Here is a 14,516-nt window from a genome sequence, read left to right as displayed (position 1 = left end):
CTGCTGTACGAGGTTTCCCCCAGCTTTCATAAGAAAGGTCTTGAAGAAAAGGTATAAAAATTATAGGTCTATAAAGCCTATTGGGCCCAGCTTCATAACAAGTGGTGCAGGAAGGGATTAGGGAGAGAGAGACACCTACAAGATTTAAAAAAAAAAAAAAAAAAAAAGTGTTGGCAGTGGCGTAAAAACAAGCCCTCCAAAAACATTTACTTTGAGCAGTTCTTTTAATTATGGGAGAAATCCATGAAAAAGTAATTTCAGAAGACATCTAAAAACAGGAAAAATTAAGCAAGGTACTCACACAATTGCAATGAACTATTACTTACTGCTGTCCTTTTGGTGGCAGATTTGTTTACAGTCTTTTCTCTTTGAATCTTGCTTTTTCTTGGATTTTTATTATCTGGAGCATTTTTGGCCGTTGAGACGCTAAGACCAGTCTCTTCTGAAATGTTGATATACTGCTGAGGAACATCAATTCTTTTTTAAAAAAGTACACAATATAGACCAGAAGCTGTAACAATCTCAAAGTTATAAATCTTATCTTTTACTCATTTGATTAAAGCTAAATTACGATAGCTAAATTACTGCAATGGGGAAGAAAGAATTATAAAGCCTTTTAATTCAGTTAAACATTTCTCTGTTTTTGGTATTTATTTTAAGTAGGGTGGATTGGTCTTCTGGAGTATTTTATTTCTGCACTGAAGTTCTCCAACATGTAACTAATGCTACACACCTCTGTGCAGTGAGTCTAGTAAGAGATATTATTGGAATAAGTTAGAGCGCTGTGAAAGGAACTCTGTGAGCCTCAAGTTCCTGATATTAACATTTCTTTGCTAGGTGAGTGATGCTGCTAGATTACTGGGCAAGCAAGTTAACATATCAGTTAATACTTTTTTAACATTGCTACCTGGGAACATAATCACCTTTGCAGTGATGAGGGGTAATCAGTACCTGCAATGTACGGATTTAACTAATGTTAATCTCTACCACGTGCAAACACATATCCTGGAGATCTTGCAGCAATAAACAAAAAAACTATATAGTGAACAGGAATAAAATTTGAAGATCATCAAGAAGGGTTTATAATTATGCAAGACTGAGTGTTGGAAAAGTAAACCCTATTTTAAAATAAAATTATGAAAGCGTAGTTTTGTTAATTTTATCATTATTTTAAAAATTATTTAAGGGATGCTCTTATTTGTCACCAATTTCTAACAATATGAACAGTTGATAAAATTTGAGAGTTATTTGGAAATTCAAAAAAAATATGAATCATTAAGACATAAAATTACCAAAAGAAAATATTAAAAGATACTTACCTTTCTTTTAGTAGAGGACCTTGTTATTCTGGTACAAGAGTTTTTGTTATCAAAGGAATCAACTTCTGTTAAATACATTGGAAAATAAAAATCTTGATTAAACTATGTAAGAACAGCAGATATACCTGTCTTGGGAAATCCATCAAATATATCTCCTTTCACAATACACCTCATCTCACCTTTTTTATTTATTCTTATTTGTTTTGTGTATAAAATATGCTAAGCCCTTAAAAAAACCCACACAAGACAGCCACTGACATGAAAAATTTACAGTTGTAAATAAAAATATATGACAAGCAGATACAAGAAAAACCAAAAAGTTTGGTAAGAGGAGGACAAAGATTACTGCAACAAGGTAACGTGGTTGATTAGAAAGAGGTATGCATGTACCTTGTTTATTATTTTTGTAGTTTTAGTTTGTTTTTAGCTTTTGTTTTTTACATTGGAAAAAGCCTAATATTAATAGAAACTGCAGACTCAATAAAAACAGATATATCCAAGTTACTAAGCCCAGTTCATCTTAGACCTCACAGTTAAAGGGCCAAATTTCACCAGGAATTAACTTGGTCCAAGGGATTGATCTGGTACTCAACTTAGGTCAAAGGCAAAGCTCCCAGTGATTCAATGGCGCACAATCAGGGTGTAAATTAGTAGGTTTAACCAATGTAGGTTCAGTGATAGAGGTAATACCTTTTAGGCAGAATGTGAAACCAAATCCTAAATTCTTGCTGATAAAACGTTTATGCTCCATCACATCATCATGCATCTTTTACATGCTGATCACATTAGGCACTCAGTTGTTAAAAACCATTAAGTAGTAAATTCAACTTAGACTAGTCATACACACACACACAGACTTCAGTGAGATTGAGTTGGCCTAAAAGTCAATGAAAAGTTAACATTTCAGATGCTTAAACATTGTCTTGTTTACCCCTAAAGTGTAATCAAACAGCAGCATTAAACATATTTCTATATTAAAATATAAGCATGTATCCTTGGCACTGTCCCTAAAATTTTTCATTAACTAAGAAACACAAATGCTGAGAGATAGCAAATATACAAACTAAGAAGCTGTATTATAACCCAAATTTACCTTTCATATTCTCAGGGACTGCTACAGACTCTTGAAGAGGCATAACATATTCCTGGATTTAAAAAAATAAATAAATTAAAATCACAGTTTCAATACTTTAAAAAATCTGCTTAAAAATAGCATAGGAATGGTCTAACAGAATTTTCCTCTTTACAGGATAAAGAAACTTATAACTGTCATATGTAGAGACATTAAGAAACATGGTACAAGTATGAAGGAATCAAACACCCACAGTGAGGTAAAATACTACATACCTCCGATACTGTAACAGAATTCACTCCCAATGGCAAATCTGCAGGCAGAGCAGCTATGCAGGACGCCTAAGGCAAATGAAGTAAAATTTGATGTTTGAAGAGTGTAACCATTCCAAGATGTCATTTACTCCAGATTTTAACGTTAAAAAAACCAGAACAAAATGGAATGAGAAAACTGATTGTAGAGACTAAGAAGCCATTGTAAATAGTTTAAAGCAAACTCACAGCATCGTCGTCGTCATCACTACAGTCATCAAAGTTTGGCTGGGATAAAGGATTTTTGATAGGACTTACTACTGTGGAAGGGCTACTGTTTGGTGATCTTGGGTAACTGACTGGGGTTGCTCCTTTATGCAATGGAGTATTTGCAGGTAAGGTTTTGTCAAATACTTCTGGGCTTAGATCTTCTCCAAAAGTAACCTTCTTTCTCTTCATTGGCTTTTCAGAGCTGTACACATTAGCTGTGTCTGTTTTAGTTTTGCTTCTATCTGTAACAAAAGATATTAAATACACAGTGAACTCAAACATAATTAAAAAATATTTTACTTTAAATTCTCCTGTTTTATTTAGGCACTTGAATAGGCAATTATTTCAAGCACAGAATTCCTAATAAAGTCAACAGGAGTTTTTAGTATGGAACTATTAGATTTGAGAATAAGAGACAAAAATACAGGAGTCATATTTGAGTTTTTTGTAAAACTAGAACTGAAAATTAATTGCTTTATGGTAGGAAGTAATAGAATGACTATAAAAATAATTCCATAGTTGCTCTTTTATTAGGCTCCCTCTCAAGAAGCTATTTAATAGGCAAGATGGACTGCTAGATTCTGATGTTTCCAAATATTGTTTGAAAGTTAGTGATAAATAAATGATGGTGTGACCCGTCCGTGCCTAGGGTAGTCACTTGAAAATGCCAAGGTCAGGGCAGGCTGTGAAAGGAGAGCAGATTCTCCCAGCCCTGGTGGATGACACTGAAGTCAGACTTCCCAACCAGCCACAAACAGTGCTTCTGATTCCCCACACTGGTCATCTAGTCTGACCTCCTGCACAACGGAGGCTACAGAACTTCACCCACCCACTCCTGTAATAGACCCCTAACCTAAGAGAGTTATTGAAGTCCTCAAATCATGATTTAAAGACTTCAAGGTACAGAGAATCCACCAGCAAGAGAGACAGATGCCCCATGCTACAGAGGAAGGCGAAAAACCCCCAGGGCCTATGCCAATCTGCCCTGGGGGAAAATTCCTTCCTGACCCCAAATATGGCGATCAGTTAAACCTTGAGCATGTGGGCAAGACTCACTGGCCAGACACCCAGAAAGAATTCTCTGTAGTAAATCAGAATCCACCCCATCTAACGTCCCTTCACAGGCCATTGGCATATTTATCACTAGTAACCTAAGATCAGTCAATTGCAAATTAGGCTGTCCTATCATACCATCCTTTGCATAAACTTATCAAGCTCAGTCTTGAAGCCAACTAGGTTTCTTGCCCCCACTGCAACCGTTGGAAGGCTATTAAGTACTGAGTCAGAGAGTAGGAAGCTTGCTACTAAACAAACCAACTAATACTTCCCGTTCTTAAAAGGTCTCCACATCAAATACTGACTTAACGTCCAACAGGATCACAGTTCAAGATGGTATTTTGGCCACAGGCCAAAAACTAAATTTTCTTTACTTACTGTAAACCCTTCTGTCACTTTTGGTTTCAGGCAGTCATCGTATAATCCTACCATGACCTATTTTTCACAAGAGCATTGTAGATCACTTTTAACTTTAAAGTACTTTAAAGTTATATCCTAAGGATAGTGCCATATATTAGTTTTCTTACATCTTCTCACAATTAAAACATGTAATATTAAATAGGCACTGTCAACTTGAAAAGCCACACTTCATCTTAGGGTTGTGTGCCTGTTGCTGTATAACTGAAAGAAATGCTAAAAGAAAGAAATTAGAGAAAAATATTGTCTTCCTCCTTCCCCTCTCCCTCTGCTGACTGTTCACTTGGAGAGTTTGATGGCACTTTACAGATAGACAGTATCCTCTTTTTCTTGGTCAATTGTCCTGCCTGCCCCATGAAACAGGACGACATTCATGCACTGCTTACTTGCACACATTTTCCTCAAGTTCTGTAACAGAGTGTCTAGTAACAACAGCATCAAATTCAACTTGACAGTGTCCCTTTTAATTAATAGGAAATAAAGTTCATACAAATTTAGAAAAATATAAAAAGTTCTGACCTGTTTGCAGTTCTTCACAACTTCTTGAGAGTTTGGAGAATAAAAGAGGTTCATTTCCTTCCATGCCAGTAGGATTGCTTACATTTTCCTATTAAGATTAACAGTGTTACTCCTGTTTAATCAATACAGTACTATAACAACAATCCAGACATAACAATACTTGTCTGATCATGTTCAATCTATCCAATGTTCATTTTTTAAAAAGGATAATGAAAGTCATTTTCTTTAAGTAATTCTTAGTAGTTAGCATAAACTGCGCATTGAATAATCTTGTTGGTTTTTTTAGAAAGTGTACTGTACACAATGAAGTACTCTTGAACCTTTCAAAATAATCAAGATAAACCTCTGACATGAAAAAAGGTCACAGACATACCCCTTCTACCACACTGACATAACTGCTTAATATAAACTTCCAATGCATTTTGTTACGCCATTTGTGAAAAGAGGTTTCATGGAAAATATGGTTCAATTTAAAGAAGTCACCGAGTAGTGAACACAATAATGCTTCTTTAATGTCTCAAATGTATGTTTATGATCAGATCAATAGACCAACCTTCACGCTTTCCATCAGTAGTTTTACTGGTGTTTTTTTCAGAACAGATCGAAGGTAGGAGGAGCCACTATGGGATTGTTCTTTGGATGGTAGGTTTCCTTTTTGCAGTGGTGTATAAGGTGGCATGGTTTCATCAAATATCTCCAAGCTCAGTTCTTCTGCAAAAGTAACTTTCTTTCTACTTAGCTGTGATCTAGCATTACTTCCAACTTCTTCACTGATACACTCAGAACTAAAGTCTTCAAAATGAATATATAAATATCAAGATTTAAGGGCTTTAGAAGTAATGTTAAAAAAATTCAACATTAGCAGCATACATGTATTGCAACAACTTAGTTTCAAAAGCTGCTTAATATGTGAATTCCTCAGAAGCTAGGTTTTTGGAGTTGTGGTCTCCATTAGAGATGCATTAGATATGAGTTACTACCACACAATATCAGATATAGTTTTATTTCCGACATTTAATACATAGCTGCTATAGTACTACAATTTTCTTTTCTTGTAAGATTGTATCAGCATTTCCATTATGCTTCCCTATTTTCTGCATGCAGTTTTAACATGCAGTTAAGTGACATGTTCAGTGAGATAGATTATCACTTTCAGGTGAAATCTATGTTAATTATAAAAGTTCCTTAATTATAATCTCACCTTTCTTAGAGTCTAATGATACGTCTATTTTAAATCCTTACTATTTATGTGACATACAACTTTACTGAACACATTCCAAACTGTTGGACTAAATATTTTGAGAGCTGGAAAATTGTTTTATATGAGTATTTAACGCCTCATTAAAAATAGCTTATAGAGCTGTAGTACTTAAAGGAGAAAGGCAAAATTAAAGTACAAATGAAGAGGCACTGAAACTTCTTAGAATGTAGATTTGTAATGTGTCGTAGGACTTGTCAGTTATAAAACAAAGCTTTTTAGAAGATAAAGGCAACACCATTAGATGCTTGGAAAAATAAAGTTAGTTCAGAGTGATTAATAAATATCAAAATTACAGCAAAAGAATAGTTTACTGGATGAGACGGTTTCTTATCTTTGAGCTATTTTCTTTTCCAGAGACTCTAGAGAGTCTCTTGATGATTACTCTTGTTGGGGTACATAATGCCTGGTTTTCTATTAAATTATCATTTAAAAGAAGCATTTTCAAGTGCAGTTTACAGCAAAAAGAGCTGAATACATCTGGGAACCGTTTTAACTGAGCTTCCTCTGCAGTAGCATTTGAATATTACTCTCTCATTCATGCACTTTTTTTGCCAGCACTGGTAATGTAGCACAAAGCTATACTGACTTCTGTTGCATTTAAAACTCCTGATCAGAAAGATATAGCATTGCTGTTTGTAGAATAGGAACAACTGATACGGCATAGTTCGGTTTTAAGCTTCTAATAGAGCATTAACAAAAACAGTGATGAATCTTCTTACTGTGTGGTGTCTTCGGGGTGCCCGTCAGTGGAATAACCTCTAAAGATAAGCTTCCAGAGTCAATAATATTTGGGGGCGTACAGAGAATTTCCTTAAAAAAAAAAAATATAGCTCTTTTAACCAGAATATGGATATACAATGAAACATAGTAAAGAAGTTTTCAAAATAAAAATATCCATGACTTTTTATAAAGCAAAAACCTGAGAGAGCAGCTTCATTCAAGTTATTAGAAATGAATTGTAAAGAAAATCGATTTTGCTTGTATTCATTGAAATTTGTTTCTATGTCTAAATAGTCTTTTTAAAGTAAGCAGTGTTTTAAAAGGCTTGTTTTTCACCTCTGATGCATCAACTCCGATCTTCAAAGCAAGACAAAGAGGAGCCTCTGGAGGACAGGTGTCAGAGCTCTCAATCCTAAGATGAAAGGAGGAAGTCCTGAATCTTTTACAAAAAAGCTTCTCTCTTAAGTGTTTGCCACATGTTTTCGTTAAATAGCAAATAAATCAAGAACCAAGTTAAGTTGTCTGACTAAACATCCTCTGTTCCCACAAATGCTCAGTTCCAGTCCTCAAAACACACACAGGGAAGGCAGGCGAGACTTGGTATTTCCAATGTAAAAGAAAAAAACCCCCAGAATTTTAACAGAAGAACCACCTGAGGCCTATTTATAGATCATGAAGAAAGAAGAGGACAAAATATTTAAAGGCTTTGCAGTTCATCTTGAAGGCTGTCAGTACAGGACCAAACAGGTAAGTTTCTATTCTACCTGTAGGTGAGGACTGTTCAGCTGCTGCTAGCTCATGATGACTTGAATAGCAACTGTTGCTTATGACTTTTCTTTTTGCTTTAAGCATATAATGCCTGTTAAAATGTCAGGTAATATTTCTTCTGTAGGAAATACAGTTTTCATTCTCCCATTACTAGTCTCTTTAGTTGAATTCATTGTCACAAAATATCAGCAAGGCCAAAAGCTTAACACAATTCAAAAGAGGATTTGAATTTTTCTCAAATAACGTAAGGGGAAAGAAAGTTTGTATTTTAGTGAACAAAGTATCCACTAGCTGATGGGGGATTTAGAAAAAAAAAACTTCCAAGGGCTAGCTTTTATTGCAGGTTACTTGCACCTTCCTTTGGAGGCCACTATCAGACAAGACACCTGACAAGATGTGCCATAGATCAGAATTGCTAGGTCACTGGTCTATCTTAAGTAGTAATTGTATTAAATCCAGTAGGGTTTCTCTCCCCATTCCCAATTTGTTCACAGGCAATAATATGCCTTTTTCCTTGAGGAGAGGGGTCATGGAGAACCTTTGTTTTGCATCTCATCTAAATCGCTTCTGAATGATTGCATTAGTTAACGGACATGTTCAAATTTGTCTGTGCAAGTATCAGAGTTGTAACTGACAGAACCTAGAGCACCAAGAGGTAGAACTTTGAAGTTCAATTTTATCTATGTACAAGAAATCTTCAGATGCCAAATGTAGTAAGTTACAAAATTAAAATCATCTTCATTTATGTAAACAGAAGTTTGAAATTAAACCTGTATGTGATTACAAGACAAAAGATAAGCTTGTCTATTAGAAGACTTTACAGCAGCCAGACAAAAACATTTTAAGCCTATGAATGTAGAAAAACGAAAAAACAAAGCATCCACTTTGGTGTTGGGCCCATAACTGCTGGTGACAGAAGAGGAACTAAGGATGACTACGGTGGGGCTACAATTCAATCTACACTCAATGCACCAGTGCCCCCAACATATTTTGCTACATCAGCAATTCCACGTATCACAATGGAAAATTAATTCTTACAAGAGGGATCTGCTGATGCAATTTCATAATAAATTCCCACCTTACCCCCTTAAAGATATACACAGACATTCTTCAGGTAAGCATACCTTTGAAATAGTAGTAGCAGCTTCAATGATGGGCACCTGCTCTGGTGGAGAGAGAATCTTGCATATCTGGGTATCAGCGGCAGATTTATCACCATGAGTTAATTTTTCTTTCAAGGTTTCCCTGTAAGCAACGCTCTTGCATTCAGATATTAACTCTTTACTCAACTGAGATGGTTCATGCTGTTTTGTAAAAGGTGGTGGGTTCTCAGCTGCATTTGTAAGTTAAAAAAAACCCAAAACACAAATCTTAGATTTTTCATGCAGATCATTTACATCCCTTCACTGCATAAAGATAGATAAGCTAGAAGTCTCTCTAGTCAGACAAAATTAAGAAAAAACTTTTAAATTCTACTGTGCACGTAGTACTGTATTACTTATTCTCATTTTCTGGGGGGTTTTAAACAAAGAAAACCACCAAAACTGGATGGTTATTTTGTGGCTGGTATGAAAAGTAGTAAATACAACAAGGTATTACTGGCACCTTTTCTGTACCTACCATTGAGCCATCTTGACTTTTCATGTGCAACATTTGTTCATTTCCTTTTTCTCTATTGGATTGTTCAGGGGCCTCAGGGGACAGGGCAACTTATCAATTAATTTGGAGTTTTCAGTATTTGAGTACATTAATTATACATTTTATTTCTTTGATAAAATTTTCAAATGCTACTGCATTTTTGAAGAAGGTACTGGAGACCAATCTTCACGCGATTGGAATTGTTACCAGAAATGTGCAAATAGTAACTTATGATTTCAGTCTCTAGATCCATGAAATAGAGAGGAACAATGACAACAGTGAATGAAAACACATTCAGTGAGAAGTAAAACACAAGAAACCTGACTGGTTAGTATACATTTTGGACAATTATGGTCATAATAATACTTCATAAAATTTTAAAAAGTAGAAACTATCAGGGAAGTCACTAAGGCAACAGATAAAAATAAACTACCTGAAAGCGCCAATGTTCAAGTTTTCTGTGAAACCAAGATTCACCCAGAAATAAAATACTAATGTTAAAAAAGTACACTTGTTACAAACAAACATCTTGAAACTGGGTTATTACTATGAAATATATTGCTTCTACTGAGACCAAAATTAAAATCACCATCAACATTATTGATTTTTGTGCTTGCAGATGTAGCTTACTTACAACAGTCTGCTACCTGGGACTCCCCCTCCTCCTTTGAGAGGCCTGGAAAGCAAGCGCTCCCTTCGTCGTCTTGCACCGATTTAAAAGATGATCGGAAAACAGATATTCTATCCTTTAACGAGCCAACATTTCGATGTTTAAAAGGGCTGGCCAGCTAGGACATGAACAAATAGTAAACCATTTGAGCTGTTTAAAGGTTGAAACTTACAAATGTTGAAGAAGAATGAATTATGTTAACACAACAGCACAAACATGATTAAAGAGGCAAATAAGTGCATCTTAAAATGGCCTGTTTCACTTGGTTATTGGCCCTGAGTTCTATGATGAAGAACGTAGAAAAGGGATTAATCTCAAAACATATTATTACACAGAAATGCACTCCTTTTTCTCCTACACTTGTCCTTCCAAACCTGTTTGCTGTTGCCCTCCGCTCCCTCCCAATTCACATTCATGTAAACTAAATTGTTTGAGTAACAGCATCTTTCTATATTTTAGCCATAACTACACACAACACTGACATTTTATAAAAAAACAGATCGAGAACTCCTGAATATTTAACTCTCCATAAGAAAACAACATCCAGTTATACCTCAGAGGCAGAGGACTGATAAAAAGAGTGGACAGTTAAAAATGTAGCTTCATGACATGAGAGTGATGAGTTCAGTGAAGTGAACAGACCCCCAGTCTTCAATATGACCATAACCTTATGATGCACATAGGCCCTTTATGATGTAAAAGCATGAACTGAACATACGTAAAAAGCAAGTAGTCTGTGTCTTAAAGTAGTATCTTACAGGATACTAACAGATATGTATATTATAATTATACAAACGTTGTTTGTGACTCCATAAGTAAGGCGGAGTTTGTTTTGCACGTCAAGCAAGGGATTCAGCCTCTTATGTAAGAAAAACAGCACACTTTCCCAAACTAACAGCACTTTAAGTACAGAATGAATTTTCTGAGACTTCAAGATCCATTACTTAATCTAGGAATTAAAAAAATTAATTAAAAACTGGATTCATTAAGAAATTTAAGTATTTCTCTTTTTAAATTAGCCTTGTGTCAATATTTTGTAATTATTGCAAAACCCAAGCATTACAAATCCAAGAAATTCAGGAGTTATGTCCTAAGATGTTAAAGTATGAAAACAGACACTTAAGGCACCTAGTCCTGTAGTAACAGCATGAGAGAAAAAATATGAAAAAAAGTGAATGAGGAGTCTTTAAAAGTCAGTTTAATTTAATCTTGGACCACAACCACTAAAATGCCTTTTGTAATAATTATATTGTTATTGCATGGTGATATTACAGGTCAAAGTTAAGGTTGTTTAGGCACTTTATATGTGCATCTCCAGACTTTAGCATGCTTCTATTTATTCTAAATTTAATCTTAATTCAGAATATCCTGGGTTTGTAATGCTTCGTTTTGAGATAATTACATCTCTCATATTTTTTACCTTTAAGTTTCTACTATGTACTCTCAACTGTTCCAATATTTAAACTTGTTTTGATATTCCAATACAGAACACAGTTTTTCAATCCAATAACCCAAACAGATGCACACGCTTTCAGGAAGTTTTACAATTGAGCTGTAAAGATTTTTAAATGGTAAAAACAGCATCTCGGTCTGTTGTGAAGCAAAATGTTTAAGTTCATTAACATTATTTGAGCAACAAATATACGAGGAAATAGACAGCAAACCTTGGAAAGGGATATAGGAAAACAGGGAGGAATGGAGAGGGTGTAACAGTTTTAAAGCGTAGCTTTACCTTCACATTATTTTAATGTAACTCTTTTTCAGTATATGATAATCTGAGTTACCAAGATACGTCTGTTGGAGGCAGTTAGCCTCAACTTTAGCTCCCCACAATTCTCAGTAGGAAAAATGTTAAGTATCACAGTTAAATCCATTGTTATTTCTATTTTTGTTTTTCTCCTCAGACTTATCTTCGTTTCTTTCAATCTATGTTAGACTGATTTCCTTCACATTCAAAATCTAAACTAAAAAAAGTTTGACTGTGAAACAGTTAACATTGTCACATTCATTCAAGATGTGACAAATGTCTGAAGCTGATTTCCTCCACTAGCTATATTGCAAAATTCTGCAACAAATTCCCCACCGTTGTGATAGGGTCTTCAGTTCTGTTCCTTCTTTGTTGGGCAAGGTATCGAATAAGACTATTATTTTCAGGGGAACCCCGTACACCAATTGTAGATCTGCGCCTACATTTTAAAGCCATGGATTTCCCTGAAATGAAAACAATGCAAGAAAAGAACAATGAAGCTTCAGGGGAATACTTACAAGTCTTTTAAAATAGTAAAACTCCTTCTATTTCAAAAATTTAAGTGTCATACAAACTTGTGTGTTTGCAATGTTGTCTTCATTATAAGAAAAAATAAAACAGCAAACACTGGAAAACTCCCCAACAGTTTCACGGTAGAGGGGGACAGGTGAGTACATACACATGCAAAAACACAGTTTGCTGTCTGAATACAAAAGACAATTAAACAGTATTGCGCTGAAGAAAGTGTAGAGAACCAAGAAAAGGCCTTCACAGAAAGTAAAAACAAAGGCTTAAAGGAAATTCCCTCAAATCAATCCTTGGGCAGCCCCTTGGTGTCCCTCTCCTTGGCAGCATAAACATTCTTACACCCAACACTTCCGCAGAGTCTAAGAACCAGGAGATAGAAAGTTAATGCTGCAGTGATCAACATAAGCTTCCATGGAAGTTCTGCTGGAATTTCCACAGGTTTTGGGGCTGAGAGTAGGAGAGAATGGCACCATGCAAGGCTACCCTCCCCTCAGCTCTCTAGCACTGGAAAAAAACCAAAAACAACCCCCCTTCGCCCCAAACTGAGGTATAACACTGCTGTTTTCCCCTGGGGAACCATATTGACAGTTCCTAGATAGGTTACTAAACACGTTTTCAAAATGTTTTAACATTCTGCTCTGGTCTCTTTTGTGCCTTTAAAAAGGGACGGGAAAATCCTGTGGTTAACATAGCTAGAATATATAAAAGGCTGTGCTGTGGAATAATCACCATTCCTTACCCTGGTGTAAAATGATCATCATTTAGGGTTCAGGAAGAAAGCCCCACCCACTGAGAGTGAAATTGCACACTTAGTTGTACTTATGAAGAGTCTGTGCCATCAACAGAAACATCCAAGTTTGGCTATAAAGCACTTGGGAGGAAGAAAGCTCCCTGTTTTACTTTTAAAAATTCCCTCCAGTTGATCCTATTCCCATAATCTCATGTTGGCTGAACAGAGCTTTAGGAAGTCACAGTATTTCCCCTCCACCCAAAAAGACATATAGAGTAATTTCTGATTAATCATATGCCAGGTACAGTGAACATCGGACAATTCCTCAATTTTTTTCTCCTGTACTATTTCTTCTTATAAAACCTATGTCTGTGTTACTAGACATGCCCATTATGTCTTATTACTCTGCTGTGAATGAAACTGACATTCATCCAAGCAGATAGACCATTCGGGTAATAAACTCAGATCATTTTGCCATTTTACATGATCGTATCAGTGTTGTATGTTGTACTCGGTATATTGCATCCTGGGTGTCTTGCGCTGTTAATCCATTACAGTATCATTTTGGTTTTAACTGTAAATGGAATCCAGCAATATAAACACAATCATACCTTAAGGCACCTTCAAAAATTTTAATCTTTTGGGTTTTTGTGAAGCCAATTCTGTTGCCTATTTCAACAGTGCTTCCAGCTGTGTCAGCAATCTTGGGATTTTTATAACAACTTTGAGGATTTCAATTTATGATGAAATCCATCTCTTTAAAAAATTAAAACAGATTACAAATAATTTTTAATTGACAGCTTTCGCCCACCACATTCCAATCCAATTTAAGAGCATTTTTCACTTAAAAGTTGTCCCAAATGCCATGAAATCTTCTGGAGAGCAATTCATGTACACCATTAAATATTAAAGGGAATGTAAATTATGCAACATACCACATGTTCTCACTCACATATGAAGCAGAATATTTTGAAACTTTCATTTTTAGAGTCACTTTGTCAACCCTTACCTACAGAATGCTTAGAAGTAAAAGACTCTGGACTAATCCCATATTCAGCTATTGTTATGCTAGCAAAATCAATAGGTTTCTTCATTCTTTTCTCTGATGTTCCACCATTAGGTTTTATATCTGCTTCACCTGTATTAGGCACAAGACAGCTTGCATTACCTAAAAATGTAGGTCTGCCTTCTGAAAAAGGACTTAGTTTGTCTGATGTCAATGAGGACAAGGAAGGTTCAATTAAGTTTCCTTTTAGTCTAACAGAAAGGCTTTCATTAACTGTCAGTTTAGTATCATCCTTACTGTTCTGATATGATTTTCTCTCTATGTATTTGTTGCATTTCACTCTGAGTTTCTGCCCATGTGTGGAGCTCCTGCCACTTAAATTTTCCATTTTTGAAACCTTTGCAACTTTTGATTCATCCACTCTGCCAATCTTGTCTTTTGGAACAGGCAGAGAATAAATCTCTCCATCATCTTCAATAATTCCTTTTGCATTTTCTTTGACATCAGCAACAGTATTTATAATTTGTCTGGATTGTCTGCGCAT

The 14,516-nt window shown here is 35.5% G+C and overlaps 1 protein-coding gene and 1 long non-coding RNA gene across 3 annotated transcripts in view; one reads left to right on the top strand and one right to left on the bottom strand.

The window, feature by feature from the left end:
• The window catches only part of LOC137150071 (uncharacterized), a 27,780-nt gene extending 17,468 nt beyond the window's left edge, over positions 1 to 10,312 (top strand). For both annotated transcript variants that reach the window (XR_010918898.1, XR_010918897.1), the window contains exons 3-4: positions 9,532 to 9,618; positions 9,911 to 10,312. This is a non-coding gene — a long non-coding RNA (uncharacterized lncRNA). The remainder of the gene's footprint in view (positions 1 to 9,531; positions 9,619 to 9,910) is intronic.
• Positions 1 to 14,516, bottom strand: part of CDCA2 (cell division cycle associated 2) — an 18,471-nt gene extending 3,955 nt beyond the window's left edge. The window contains exons 1-11 of the mRNA XM_067543744.1: positions 13,976 to 14,516; positions 12,045 to 12,172; positions 9,926 to 10,079; positions 8,778 to 8,986; positions 6,885 to 6,975; positions 5,458 to 5,696; positions 4,905 to 4,992; positions 2,895 to 3,154; positions 2,413 to 2,464; positions 1,320 to 1,411; positions 327 to 458 (exon numbers count right to left, since the gene is read on the bottom strand). Of these exons, the coding sequence (XP_067399845.1) occupies positions 327 to 458; positions 1,320 to 1,411; positions 2,413 to 2,464; positions 2,895 to 3,154; positions 4,905 to 4,992; positions 5,458 to 5,696; positions 6,885 to 6,975; positions 8,778 to 8,986; positions 9,926 to 10,079; positions 12,045 to 12,172; positions 13,976 to 14,516 (1,986 nt within the window). The remainder of the gene's footprint in view (positions 1 to 326; positions 459 to 1,319; positions 1,412 to 2,412; positions 2,465 to 2,894; positions 3,155 to 4,904; positions 4,993 to 5,457; positions 5,697 to 6,884; positions 6,976 to 8,777; positions 8,987 to 9,925; positions 10,080 to 12,044; positions 12,173 to 13,975) is intronic.

The sequence above is a fragment of the Emydura macquarii genome, unplaced genomic scaffold (genome assembly GCF_026122565.2).
Source record: "Emydura macquarii macquarii isolate MOO-44397 ecotype Brisbane River unplaced genomic scaffold, CSIRO-AGI_Emac_v2 contig_967, whole genome shotgun sequence".
Classification (NCBI taxonomy): Eukaryota; Metazoa; Chordata; order Testudines; family Chelidae; genus Emydura; species Emydura macquarii.
This window is presented reverse-complemented; position numbering and strand designations above follow the sequence as displayed.